At 43.5% G+C, this 14334-nt stretch overlaps 1 protein-coding gene across 11 annotated transcripts in view; it reads right to left on the reverse strand.

The window, feature by feature from the left end:
* The window catches only part of LOC132400831 (dystonin-like), a 363464-nt gene that overhangs the window by 66670 nt on the left and 282460 nt on the right, over positions 1 to 14334 (reverse strand). For all 11 annotated transcript variants that reach the window (XM_059982254.1, XM_059982250.1, XM_059982247.1 and 8 more), the window contains 3 exons: positions 7279 to 7482; positions 1928 to 2159; positions 154 to 380 (listed from right to left, as the gene is read on the reverse strand). In XM_059982254.1, coding sequence (XP_059838237.1) covers positions 154 to 380; positions 1928 to 2159; positions 7279 to 7482 — 663 coding nt within the window. The remainder of the gene's footprint in view (positions 1 to 153; positions 381 to 1927; positions 2160 to 7278; positions 7483 to 14334) is intronic.

A 14334-nucleotide genomic window follows, 5' to 3' on the forward strand; every position in this document is an offset into this window, starting at 1 on the left:
AGTATTATCTTGGTGTATATAATGAAATCTGGAAAAACTTTTTTCTCTGAGTCGTAACTGATGGACAATTAGAGGACATGGTTGCACGTGCATTTCATAGGGGGCAAAAATTTATTTCCAATGATGTTTTGTATACAATAGAGTGTCCCTTACCTCCAGAGCTTCCTGCTGTTCTTTGACAACAGATGGATCTATCCCAGGTTCCTCCAGTTCTCGGATCAAGTCCTGGGTATCCTTAATGGTGGCAATGAGAGCAGAGTGATCACACCAGAATTTCTCGGCCAGGTCCATCACATCGAGCAGCTTGGCCTCCCGTTCCTCTGCCCGGGTCTTGATGTCCGCCCAATAGAAGACCATTTTGTCCAACTGCTCTTGAACAGCTTAAAGACATAATAAACTCATCAGGAACAAGTCAGTTCTATCTTGTTCGGCCAATGTAATAAAACCAGCAATTCAGCATGGGCCACACACTAAAAACTGGGGATATGAATACAGTTTAAAAAAACAATTTGCTGGCTTCAGTGAATCTCTTCTGCACTTTCTCGATTGCTGTAGTACCTTACCTATAGTGTGGCCACCATGTGTGTCCACAATACTTAGTCAACCCACAGCTGCAATATGATGTCAAATATCATACCCAATACTTCGGCCGATTAAGATAAGATTAGCTTTATTTATCTCATGTACATTGTGTTACGTCTGTGCCCAACTCTGAGGGGCCGAAGGGTCCAAAGTAGCCCCCTCCTTTTTGAGAATCACAAGATCGCTATTAATTCAGGTCAGGAGACCCAGGAAATGAGAGAGAGACGTTTGGAATGTCCTGGCCCCTCAGCGATACAAAGCCATGGGAAATGGCCATTGTCTCTTGGAGACGGAATTGTGTATTGAGTGCTGTGCTATTTATTTGAGGCCCTCAGGGAATGACCAAAGGTGGGCTGGTTGAGGGGTGGCATCCTTCCAGCCTGATTGACATCTGAGACCCTGTGAGTCAGGATAAACGAGGGTCTGGGGAACAGTCCCTTTAGACGCACCAGAAGAAACACTAGAAATCCCGTAATAGAGTAATAGTGACAGCCGGTGGAAAGCCCACGTGTGTCCTTTTCCATTTGCCTCGGAATTGGTGGGCCTTACCACGGAAGAATGGCTTTAGCTAAAACAAAGGAGAAATCAGCCCCAACGACTCTCGAAGGATTGACATCACAAAAGGAATGGGCAAGTTTTAAACTCTCTCTCTTGACCCCAACCAAAGGCTGCAGCCTGCATGAACTTGAGTGACTTTTATATTTCCATCGGACAATACATTATCCCCTAGACAACGACAGAGCTATTTCTTAGTGATTATTATTATACCCGCGCTTTTAGACTTAGTAGTGATGACATATATTATCTGTATGTTTGCATTGATACTATTTTTGTGTATTTTTTATCAATAAATACTGTTAAAAATAGTACTATCAGACTTCAACGGACCTCTCTATCTTTGCTGGTAAGTGACCCAGTTACGGGATTCGTAACAATTGAAACATCAAAACTGACAGTGAAATGCATCGTGTGTATCAAGTCCATTCAGCAAGGATTGTGCTGTGGGCAACCCAAGAGCCACCGTGCTTCTGAAGCCAACATAATTTACTAATCTTATTCTTAACTGCACACCTGCGGCACATGGGAGGAGACAGGAGAACCCGGAGAAAACCCATGCTCCCATGCGGAGCACGTAAAGACTTCTTACAGACAGTGCTGGAATTGAACCTGGACTACTGGTGCTGCAATAACATTACACTAACCTTGCCAACTAAAACCCACAAACATTCTAGACAAAACCAAATGTATGTTGTCAATTGATTCTCAAACATCGTGCTGATGAACTGAACACAGATGGAAATCAAAGTGCAAAAGCAAACAGGGCTTGCCTCCCACACAGTATTACCTTTCGCACAGAAGTCTTTGTCAGTTCCTTCAGAACGCCCAATCAAGTCATCACCTCGCTGCTTGAGGGTCTCGAACGCTGGCTGCAGCTTCTCCAGTTCCATCGTGACATTCTTGTTTTCACTGATCTGCTCTCGGATTTTCTCCACCTCGGCCGAGATGGAAGGCGGCTGCCTCAGTTTGACTGCGATGCGTTCCAGAGCCTCGAGCATGGGATTTATCTTGTCATGAAACTGCAAAACAGCCGTTGGGAAGAGAGTTATTGTGGTATGGATCTGAGTAAAGGTATGTTCGTTTCTGTGTTTTCCCTCTTCTCCTACTCCTTATCCAGATCTCCACATTTCTTTCAATATATTCACACACAAATGCGAGGACCCAGGCATGGCCCTGAACACAGGTGATGCTTGTTCAAAGTTTGCACACTTCTGTAGATTTTTGCTAGGTATTTAACTTTCCTCCCACACTTCAAAGACCTGATGGTAAGTGGCAAAGGAATCAAAGAGTGGGGTTGATGGGAAAGTGATAGAACGTGTGCAAGCTTACAAATCACAGAGAGACACTAAGGGAAAGACAGGATTTTCCATGGGAACTAGCATTCTCCCTGAAAGGCCCATTGTCATACTAAACAATTCAACATTATATGTCATGCATCAGATGCTTTCTAAAATTTCAAACACATCTACTTTTTCTCTTTGCCAGTAGCATTCCTCATAGCATAATATCTCTCGACATCTTGGTGTTGCCTGTCCTGTCCAATAAGCTTTATTAAACCTACTGTATAGAACCCAGTTTCCTCAGCATCTGCTCGTGAATACAGCAGGTCAGGGCCTGCACTTGTAAGCACCACTAGCCTTGCTAAAGTGTCTTAAACATATTTTATGTGGCCCTAGTACACAGGCAACAACTAGTAAACATGCTTAACTAAACTGCATACTCAACATGCAGTGAATGATGGTACTGACTGAAGGAGTAAATTTTCCTAAATCACTTTTAACTGTTGGCAAGGAAGCTTCTTCAGGCTTTTGCTTTTACCTTTATCCTTTTTTGTTGCTTTTGTTTTGTATTAGAGCCATACAGCATTACAGTACAGAAACAGGCCATTTGGCCCATCTAGTCTATGCCAACCTTTTATTCTGCCCAGTACTACCAAACTGCACTCAGACCACAGCTCTCCATAACCACACCCCCTTCTGTATACTTATCCAAACTTCTCTTCAATGTTAAAATCAAACACACATCCACTTCTTCTGCTGGCAACTTGTTCTACACTCTCACTCTGAGTGACCCATAAGACCATAAGACACAGGATCAGAATTAAGCCATTTAGTCCATCGAGTCTGCTGCGCCATTCAGTCATGGCTGATCCTTTCACCCCCTCCTCAGCCCCACTGAAGCAGTTCCCCTCATGTGTCCCCTAAACATTACATTTTTTCACCCTTAACCCATGACCTCTACTTCTAGTCTCACCCAACCTGAGTGAAAAAATCCTGCCCACATATACCCTATCTATACTTATATGTACAGTGACATCTTAATTGCAGCTACTAAAGAACAGTACAGAACAGGAACAGGCCCTTTGGTGTGTCATGTCCATGTTGAACACACTGGTTAATTAAACTAAATCCTTTCTATCTGTACCTGATCCATATCCCCACATTTCCTGCATATTCGTGTGTCTATCTGAAAGCCTCTTAAACAGCACTATCATATCTGTGTTCACCACACACACTGGCAGCCAGATCCAAATATCAACTGCTCTCTGTAAGAGGAACATGCCCCCTCACATCTCCTTTGAACTTACCCCCATTCTCATGTGAAATGCTTGCCCTCTAGAACTTGACACTTCTACCTGGGAAACAGATACTGACTGCCTCCTTTATCTATGTCATTCATGACCTTAAAAGTGTCAATCACCACGGTCTCCCTCAGATTCCAAAACACAGTAACTTTAAGGGGAAAGCAAATGGGACCAAATTTGAGAGCTGAAGGGACAGAAGACCAACACAACCATAGTGTCCATGTCATAAGTACTTGTACTCTCATTCCGAGGCACAGGTTTATGACCATGTGGGCTAGAAATGCCTCATGCTTGTGAGAGGCAACTGGCTTCACTGCCTCTAGATTCTACACTTACAATTGAATACTGATGTTCATGGGGAACAGGGCATCCAGCACTCCCACATCAAAGTTCAAAGTAAATTTATGTTCAAAGAACTTGTGCATCACCATATACAACCCTGAGATTCATTTTGTTGTGGGCATTTACAGTAAATACAAAAGAAACACTAAGAATCAATGAGAAGCTGCACACAACACCGACAATCAATGTGCAAAAGACAATAAACTGTGCAGATACAAAAATACACAAAATAATATTAATTAATAAATAAGTAATAAATAACAAGAACATGAGTTGAGGAGTCCTTGAAAGTGAGTCCATATGTTGTGGGAACAGTGAAGTTATTCCCACTGGTTCAAGAGCCTAATGGCTGATTGGTAATAGCTGTTCCTGAACCCGGTGGTAAAATCATTGAAGAACTACAAAGTCTGACAACCAACCAATGTACAAAAGACAAACCATGCATATTCAATCAATCAATCAATAATATTGAGAACATGAGCTGGAGCTATGTATAACAGCATAGAACATAGAACAGTACAGCACAGTACAAGCCCTTCGGCCCACAATGTTGTGTTGACCCTCAAACCCTGCCTCCCATATATCCCCTCACCTTAAACTCCTCCATATACCTGTCTAGTAGTCTCTTAAATTTCACAAGTTTATCTGCCTCCACCACTGACTCAGGCAGTGCATTCCACGCACCAACCACCCTGAGTAAAAACCTTCCTCTAATATCCCCCTTGAGCTTCCCACCCCTCATCTTAAAGCCATGTCGTCTTGCATTGTGCAGTGGTGCCCTGGGGAAGAGGCAGTGGCTGTCCACTCTATCCATTCCTCTTAGAGGTATATCTTGTACACACCTATCATGTCTCCTCTCATCCTTCTTCTCTCCAAAGAGTAAAGCCCTAGCTCCCTTAATCTCTGATCATAATCCATACTTTCTAAGCCAGGCAGCATCCTGGTAAATCTTCTCTGTACCCTTTCCAATGTTTCCACATCCTTCTTATAGTGAGGCGACCAGAACTGGACACAGTACTCCAAGTGTGGCCTAACTAGAGTTTTATAGAGCTGCATCATTACCTCGCGGCTCTTAAACTTTATCCCTTGACTTATGAAAGCTAACACCCCATAAGCTTTCACAACTACCCTATCTACCTATGAGGCAATTTTCAGGGATCTGTGGACATGTACCTCCAGATCCCTCTGTTCCTCCACACTACCAAGTATCCTGTCAATAACTTTGTACACTGCCTTGGAGTTTGTCCTACCAAAGTGTACCAGTGTATACAAAAATTATGGGAATACTCAGGAGGGTGAACTGTGGATAGAAAATCATGCTGCTGTTCATGCTGATGAAACATTAATTCTCTCCAGACTTTGTTCTTCATTTGGTGAGAGACGCAGGAAGGAATGACAAGGGTACCATTTATTGCCCATCCCTGAAGTCAGCAGTCATCAGTGGGACTGGAGTCACAGCCGACATTGCTAACTGGTCTGGGACAGAAACACCAATGGAATTGGAAATGGTTACAGAAAGTGGAAGGTGTAAGTTCTCCTCACCACTGAGTACATTTACATGGTGTGCTACACATCATCAAAAAGTCCACCATCCAGGCTATTAACCACTGGGCAGGAGGTACAGAAGAGGTACAGGTTTGTGTCGTGTATGTTAAGGCCTCCGGTAGTCTCAATAGACTATGGATTTGCGCCTTGTAAAGTCTCCAGGTATTTTTTTGGCCCAAGCTGCAAGTCTCCCCTCTCCATGTTGTCCAAGGGTATCATCGCAGAGCAATGTGTGGTTAAGTGCCTTGCTCAAGGACACACACAGAGCCTCAGCCAAGTCTCAAACTAGTGACCTTCAGATCACTAGGCGAACGCCTTAACCACTTGGCCAAGCGCCAACACAGAAGCCTTAGGCACCACACCACTAATAATCAAGGAAAAATTATTACCCTACAACCATCAGGCCCCTGAACCTGCATGGATAACTTCACTCACTAATACTTTGAACTGATTCTACAACCCTCATACTCATTTTCAAGATCTCTTTACAACTCATATTCTCAGTATTTTTTTTAAAACTTGCAACAGTTTGTCTTCTTTTGCGTGTTGGTTATTCGTCAGTTCTTGCTTAAGCATTGTTTTCAGAAATTAATTTTTAATTAAAAAAAAAATTCCTGTACATGCCTGTAAGAAAATGTAACTCAAGGTAGCATTGATACTGCAATAATAAATTTACTTTGAACTTTCAATTTGTCATCTGGACAAAACTGTGGTGCAGAAACTCTCTGGACAGCAACAGTCCAAACCATGCTCTGAGACAGCCTTCCAGCCAGAGGGAGCAAACGCCAGTGCTCGTGTGGAGGGAGTCAATCGTATCTGCGATGGAGCCAGGCAGAGAATGACAGCCAGAGTACTGAGGCAGACGGGCAAATCACAGAGCTGGACAGACCGAGCACGTGAGGGGGACAGGCAGGCAGGGAGCAGCCCAGATGCAATACAAGCAGGACTCAGCAATGAAGACAAAGAGAAAGACATACCAAGAGTGAGAAAGAATGTGAAAACAAGATCAGAAGAAGGATGAGATGGCGGTTCAAATGGAAATGGGACAAGGTGTAGGCACACAATGCCAAGTGTTAAACAGTGCCAGATCTGGGGACAACACTGCTAAAACTGGGCCACTGGTATTGTTCTGCCATCCTGAGCACAGCTTCAGGTCCGATGCAAACTGATACTGCAGTAATACCACAGCTATGTCTCACACTTAAATTTCATGAGGCACATTTCATTCCCCTACACCACACAAAGAAATGAATCACCTACCCCACAGAGCACACCCACTCTTCACCACCCCCTCACTCCCACACACCTCAATGCCTTTGCTCTCACCTCCATCACCTGGATGAGCCGGCACAATGCAATTTTGGAATGGATAAAAGTTTTCATGATCAAAAAAGATGGAAAACAAAAAGAAAAGTGAAGTTAATAACAATATTAAAGAAATACATAGAACAGTAAAAGCCCTTTGGCCTACTTAGAGTAAATGGAGAGAATAAATAAACAATAATATTAGTTAACAGACAGAATCAAACATGTATGGCTGGATGTGGTGAAGTAAGTGGATTATAAAAGTTTGCCCAATTTAACCTCAAAACAAACTGGATACACCTTACAGACAGTGGAAAGCTGTCATGGCAATACTAAAAACAAAGTCATTGGGTAGTCCATACCTGAGTGGATTGGGAAATGGCTTCATCCAGCGAGATGGCTCTTTGCTTGACAGCTTCTTTGACCTCACTATAAAGAGCATCAGCTGCAGAGTACTTCTGTTGAATGGCCAGGCCTTCCCGGGGGCTCAGCTCCAGTAACTGAGGTCCAGTCTTGTTCATTTTGTCAATGTGGGGCTTGTGTTCAGCTATTAGCTCTCGTAGTTGCTGCAAAAGAATTAAGACCAACGTAGTTCCATTAAAGCTGCACCACACTGCAAGGAACCCGCTCAGATATCTCTTTCTAGAATTTAGAGAATGATGTCAAAACAAAAAATCATCTACTGGGCTGCAGAACTGTAGATGAAAACACCTTGTTCAGTGGAGAGCTCAGAGGAGCGAATGGCCAGACTGGTTCAAGCTGACAGAAATAAAGATCAGCTTTATTTCTCACAAGTACGTTGAGGCATACAGTGAAATGCACTGCTTGTGTCAACAGCCAACACAGGCCGAGGATATGCCTGCTGAGGGTAGTCCACTAGTGTTACCATGCTTCTGGTGCCAACGCAACATGCCCACAACTTACTAACCCACTCATTTTTTTTTCTCAGAAAGCAGTAGGAAGCTGGAGCACACACTGTTATGGGAAAATATACACAATCCTTACAGATAGCAGCAGGAATTGAACCCTGATCGTTGACACTACAGAGCATTATGTTAACACTACTTTGCTGCCCTGTTGCCCAGTAGAGGCTATTCAGAAGAAATTGTAGATCATAAGACCATAAGACATAGGCCCTTCAGCCCACCTAGTCTGCCCCACCACCCTATGTCTGATTTATTATCCCTCTCTACACTCTACTTATGCCTTCTACCAATAAACTTTGATACCCTTACTAATTAAGAACCTACTGACCTTTGCCTTAAGTATACCCAATGACGTCCTCCACAGCAATGAATTCTCCAGATTCACTACACTCTGCCAAAAGAAATTCACTAGACTAACTGCTGGAACAGGTGAATTGTATTATGGAGAAAGGTTGGACTAGGATTCTGAGAGCATTAACAGGCTGGTTGTAGACAAGATGGTTCCTCTTGTTGGAGAATGTAGATCTGGGGGTCACTGCTTAAAAATAATGGGTTGTATGTTGTAAGGGTGTATGAACAGGGAGGATGAAAGTTTATTGGATGTCGGAGGGAATGCAAAGTTGAGCTTACATCACATCAGTTGTGATCTTACTTAACTGCAGAGCAGATTTCAGGGGCTGAATGGCCTCCTTATTCATCTGTTTTGGTACTAATTGCCATTTTCTTTCACCCTATGAGTAAAGACCTTAGTAAGAACTGGAGTCAACCATTTTACCTTGAGCCTGCTATGCAATGAGATTATATCTAATCTTGGACTCAGGTTCAAATACCATACAAACCTCAGATTTAAAATTAGCAACTGAACAAGCATCAATTACAACTTACATCTTGAAAACTGAATCAAACCACAATTAACTGGATTCCACAGAACAAAAACACTAGAAAGTCTGCAGATGCTGGAAATCCAAAGCAACACACACAAAATGCTGGAGGAACTCAGCAGGTCAAGCGAATCTATAGAAATGAATAGACAATTGATGTTTCAGGCCGAGACCCTTCTTCAGGACTGAGATGGAAGGGGAAAGATGTCAAAATTAAACGTGGGGGGAGGGGAAAGAGACGAGCTGGAAGATGATAGGTGAAGCTAAGTGGGTGAGGAAGGTCAGGGCTGGAGAAGAAAGAATCTGATAGGAGAGGAGAGTGGACCATTGGAAAAGGGGAAGAACCAGGGGACCCAGACAGAAGTAATAGGCAAGTGAGAAGAAGTAAAAGTAAAAGATTATATAAGGGAATAGAGAGGGAAGGGAATTTGTTTACCGGAATAAATCAATATTCATGCCATCAGGTTGAAAGGTACCAGACAGAATACAGGTGTTGCTCCTCCGAGTGGCCTCATCTTCACTCCCTTCGCCCATTCGTCCCTCCCCACTAATCTCCCTCCAGGCACATACCCAGAAGCAGCCCAAGTGCTACAACTGTCCATACACCTCCTCCTTCACCTCCATTCGGGGCCCCAAACAGTCCTTCCAGATGAGGCAACACTTCACCTGAAAATCTACTGGGTTCATATATTGCATCCTGTGCTCCCAATGTAGCCTCCTCTACACTGGTGAGACCAATTGTAAATTGAGGGATTGCTTCATTGAACACCTCCACTCCTTTTGCCAAAAGTGGAACTTCCCGATGGCTAAACATTTTAATTCCAATTCCCATTCCTGTTCCGCCATGTTGGTCCACGGCCTCCTCTACTGTTGTGATGAGGCTACCCTTAGGGTGGAGGAGCATCACCTTATATTCCATCTGGGCCATCTGGGTAGCCTCCAACCTGATGGCATGAATATTGATTTCTAGTTTAAAAAAAAAATCCCCCCCTGATCTTTTACTTCTTTCACTTGCCTTTTACTTTCCCCTGGATCCCTCCTCCTTCCCTTTCTCATATGATCCACTCTCCTCTCCTATCAGATTCTTTCTTCTGCAGCTCTTGACCTTTCCCACCCACTTGGCTTCACCTATCACCGTCCAGCTAACCTCTTTCCCCTCCCCCTCACCCTTTTTATCCTGGCACCTTCCCCCTTCAATCTCAGTCCTCAAGAAGGGCCTCAGCCTGAAACGGTGACTCTCTATTCATTTCTATAGATGCTGCCTGACTTGCTGAGTTCCTCCAGCATTTTGAGTGTGTTGACCCAGAATATAATCCTGTTTTCTTTAACTCGGATATGCAGATATCTGCCATGTCTTCATAACAAATATATATTTATAAAATAACTGACTAACTAATTACATATCAGGTCTTAAGTTTTGATACAAAACTAAATGTTTCAAAGGGTGTCTGTGAAACAGTTATATTTCTTGAGAAGCAGGCACACAATCAGAGTATGCTGTACAGAGAGATCACAATATATTCCACTCTTCAAGATGGATCAGAGAATTATGTTAGACTAATAACCCTCTAGTCAGTGCATCGAGAATTTGAGGCCTGGAATTCAGGGTCTCATCATTGGTGAATCTTGATGACTGATCGAAAATTCAGGCCCAATAACAGAAGCCCTGGGTCTGCAAGTCTGCAACTCCACTGGAGAAGTCAGAGATTCGTTGTCTGTGAGTCTGTGATTCTGCTGGAGGCCCAGAGGCCTTACCCTTGGCTTGTAGGCCTGTCTGTGGATGGGAGTGTGGGAAGGGGCTTGTTTTGCTGTTGTTGTTTTGTTGTTTTTCTGTTGTTGTTGTTGTTGCTTGTGTAATTCTGATGGACATTGTAGTGTTACGAATGTGCCACAACTCTGAGGGGCCGAAGGGTACAAAGTAGCCCCCTCCTTGGTGAGAATCGCAAGATCGCTATTAATTCAGGTCTGGGATCCAGGAAATGAGAGAGAGACACGCAGAATCCACAAGGTTTCGAATGTGTCCTGGCCTCAGCGAAACAAAGCCACGGATAATGGCCACTGTCTCTGGGAGACGGAATTGTGTATTGAGTACTGTACTATTCATTGAAGCCCTCAGGGGATGACCAGAGTGGGCTGGTTGAGGGATTGCATCATCCCAACCTGATTGACATCTGAGACCCCATGAGTAAGGATAAAAGAGGGTCTGGGGAGCAACCCCTTGAGATGCACCAGGAGAAACGCTGGAAAGCCAGTGACATCGTTTTATAGCGAACGCCGGTGAGGGCCCGTGTGCGTCCTCCCTTGCCAGGGTAGCGGGCTCATCACGGAACAACAGCTTAGCTGAAGGAGAAGCCACAAGTGAACGGCCACACTAATGAGACTCCGACGGATCAAAATCATAAAAGGAATTGGCAAGTTTCTCAAAAATCTCTCTCTCTCTCCAACAAAGGCTGCAGCCTCCATGAACTGAGTGACTTTTATATTTCCATCGGACAATACATTATCCCCTAGACAACGATAGAGCTTATTTCTTATTGATTATTATTATACCCGCATTTTTAGATTTAGTATTGACGACGTATATTATCAGTATGTTTGCATTACTGTTACGGGGTTCGTAACAGTAGGCATGCTATGTTGGCACCAGAATGTGTGGCAACTCTTTTAGGCTGCCCCAGCACATCCTTGCACTCTATTGGTTGTTAAAACAAACGGCACAATCTGCAGTACCGTTGATAAATAAATGGATCTGAAACAAAGGACACACTCCATCCAAGACAACATCATGCAGTATAGTCAGAAATGACACAGTGTAACTGTAATTGAACCATGTCTTTGCAAAGATATATAATTTACAGCTTCTTGTGGTCAGATGCCTTTCCAGCAAGTCATCTAACCACAAGATCCAACAAAGGATTGTGAGGAATGCTGAGAGGATCATCAGGGTCTCTCTTCCACCCATCTGAGGCATTTCAAAGTAAATTTACTATCAAAGTGCACTTTTGTAACTATATACAACCCTGAGATTCATTTTCCTGCAGACACACTCAGTAAATCCAAGAATTATAATGGAACCCCACAGGTGGATAAACAATCAATGTGCCAAAGATAACTGCAAATACAAAAGAAAAATAAAATCATAATAATCAATAAGCAATAAATATCAAGCACGAGATGAAGAGTCCTTGAAAGTAAGTCCACGGGTTGTGGGAACAGTTCAGTGATGGGACAAGTGCAGTTCAGTGAAGTTATCTCCTTCGGTTCAAAAGCCTGATGGTTGAGGGGTAACCACTGTTGCTGAACCTGATGGTGTGAGTCCTGAGGCTCCTGTACCTTCTTTCTGATGGCAGCAGCAAGAAGAGAGCATGAGTGGGTGATGGGGGACCCTGAATTGGATGCTGCTTTCCTGCAACAATGCTTCATGAATATTGGTGGGGAGGGCTTTATCTGCGATGGACTGGGCCGCATCTACTGCTTTTTGTAGGATTTTTAGTGAGGATGTTCTACGAGGCTGTGGTGGCCAGTGCTATCATGTTTGCTGGTGTGTGCTGGGGCTGCAGGCTGAGGGTAGCAGACACCAACAGAATCAACAAACTCATTCATAAGGCCAGTGATGTTGTGGGGGTGGAACTGGACTCTCTGATGGTGGTGTCTGAAAAGAGGATGCTGTTCAAGTTGCATGCCATCTTGGACAATGACTCCTATCCACTCCATAATGTACTGGTTAGGCACAGGAGTACATTCAGCCAGAGACTCATTCCACTGAGATGTAACACTGAGCATCACAGGAAGCCATTCCTGCCTGTGGCCATCAAACTTTACAACTCCTCCCTCAGAGTGTCAGACACCCTGAGTCAATAGGCTGGTCCTGGACTTATTTCCACTTGGCATGATTAACTTATTATTATTTAATTATTTATGGTTTTATATTGCTATATTTCTTCACTATTCTTGGTTGGTGTGGCTGTAATGAAACCCAGTTTCCTTCGGGATTAATAAAGTATGTCTGTCTGTCAAGGGCAGTGGCGTTTCCATACCACTCAGTGATGCAACCAGTTAACAAACTCTCCACCACACATCTGCAGAAGGTTGTCAAAATTTCAGATGTCATGCTGAATCTGCGCAAACTTCTAAGTAAATAGAAGCTCTGCTGTGCTTTCTTCATGATTGCATTTTTGTGCTGGGCTGAGGAGAGGCCCTCCAAAATGATAGCATTGAGGAATATAAAGTTGCTGAACATCTCCACCTTTGATCCCCCAATGAGGACTCAGTCAGGGACCTCATGTTTCCTCCTCCTGGTCAATAATCAGCTCCTTGGTCTTGCTGACATTGAAAGAGAGGTTACTGTTGTGGAACCACTTAGCAAGATTTTGAAACTCCCTCCTATATGCTGATTTCTCACCACATTTGACTCAGCCAAGGACAGTGGCAAACTTGAAAACGACATGGAGCTGTGCTTAGACACACAGCGAAGGGGATAGAGCAGGGGGCCAAGTTCAGGGTACATCACCATGCTTGTGAAGGAAATTGTGGAGATGCTGTTGCAATCTGAAATGACTGCAAGTGAGGAAATCAAGGATTTGATTTCCTCAATGCACAAAGAGATACTGAGGCAAACATCTTGCAGGTTATTGATTAGTTTCTAGGGATTGACAGTATTGAATACCAAACTTTATTTGATAAAGAGTTTGATTTTGCTGTCCTGATGTTCCAGGGTTGAGTGGAGAGCCAATGAAATGGCATCTTCTGTGCTCAGAGTAAGCCACGGCTTGGTAAAACACATAACACAAAAATCCTTCATTTCCCTCTGACACAGCAATCTTGCCCTCAGGTTCTCAATATTTCTCCCTGGTGACTGCACATTTGCGAATAAGATGCTGGGTAGAGGGGTCCCATTCTTCTGTGTTTCAGCCTGCCTTGGAATCCCAACTCCTGCCTCACTTCCGGCTATGGTGATGTACCTTTGTTCACTTAAAGGTGCCGTCAAGCTTGCTTGAGTTAAACAGCCGAGAATTCAGAGGATTGTGAAATCTTTATTTCATTGTCTATTCTATAGCTTAAAGGGAAATTAAATGTTGCAGATTGAAGTGAGAGTAGTTCAAAAGAAAGGTGCCATGTTAGCTTGCCACTTACCAAGAGCGCTGTATATGCTGCGCCCTTAGCATTGTCAATGATCCCCCCCATCAGTCCAACAATCCCTGATCCTCTACCATCAGGCAGGAGGGACTGTAGCATTACAACAAGAGCTGTTTGGATGGGAAGCAGCTTCCTCCCCAGCCCGTGATACCACTGAAATACCTGCTACCATCTAGGTCTCACCGTGTTTCAAGAACCAGTAGCATTATACTGTTAACTATTTAGCTTGTGTTGTAAATGCACCTTATTATTATTAATTTATGTTTGGTAATACTAGTTTATGTGTTGTGTGAGTTATAAGTGCTGTGTTGTGAACCTTGGTCTGGAGGAACATTGTTTCATTTGGCGATAACATGTATATAGTTGGCTGACAATAAACTTGAACTTAAACTTCTAAATTCAAAGGAATATTCCATTTAAAGTCCGAATACAGGAAGTGGTTTAGCCCAGGTGACACTGAGTAAACACCAGCTAT

This window comes from Hypanus sabinus, chromosome 10 (genome assembly GCF_030144855.1).
Source record: "Hypanus sabinus isolate sHypSab1 chromosome 10, sHypSab1.hap1, whole genome shotgun sequence".
In the NCBI taxonomy this organism is placed as follows: domain Eukaryota; kingdom Metazoa; phylum Chordata; class Chondrichthyes; order Myliobatiformes; family Dasyatidae; genus Hypanus; species Hypanus sabinus.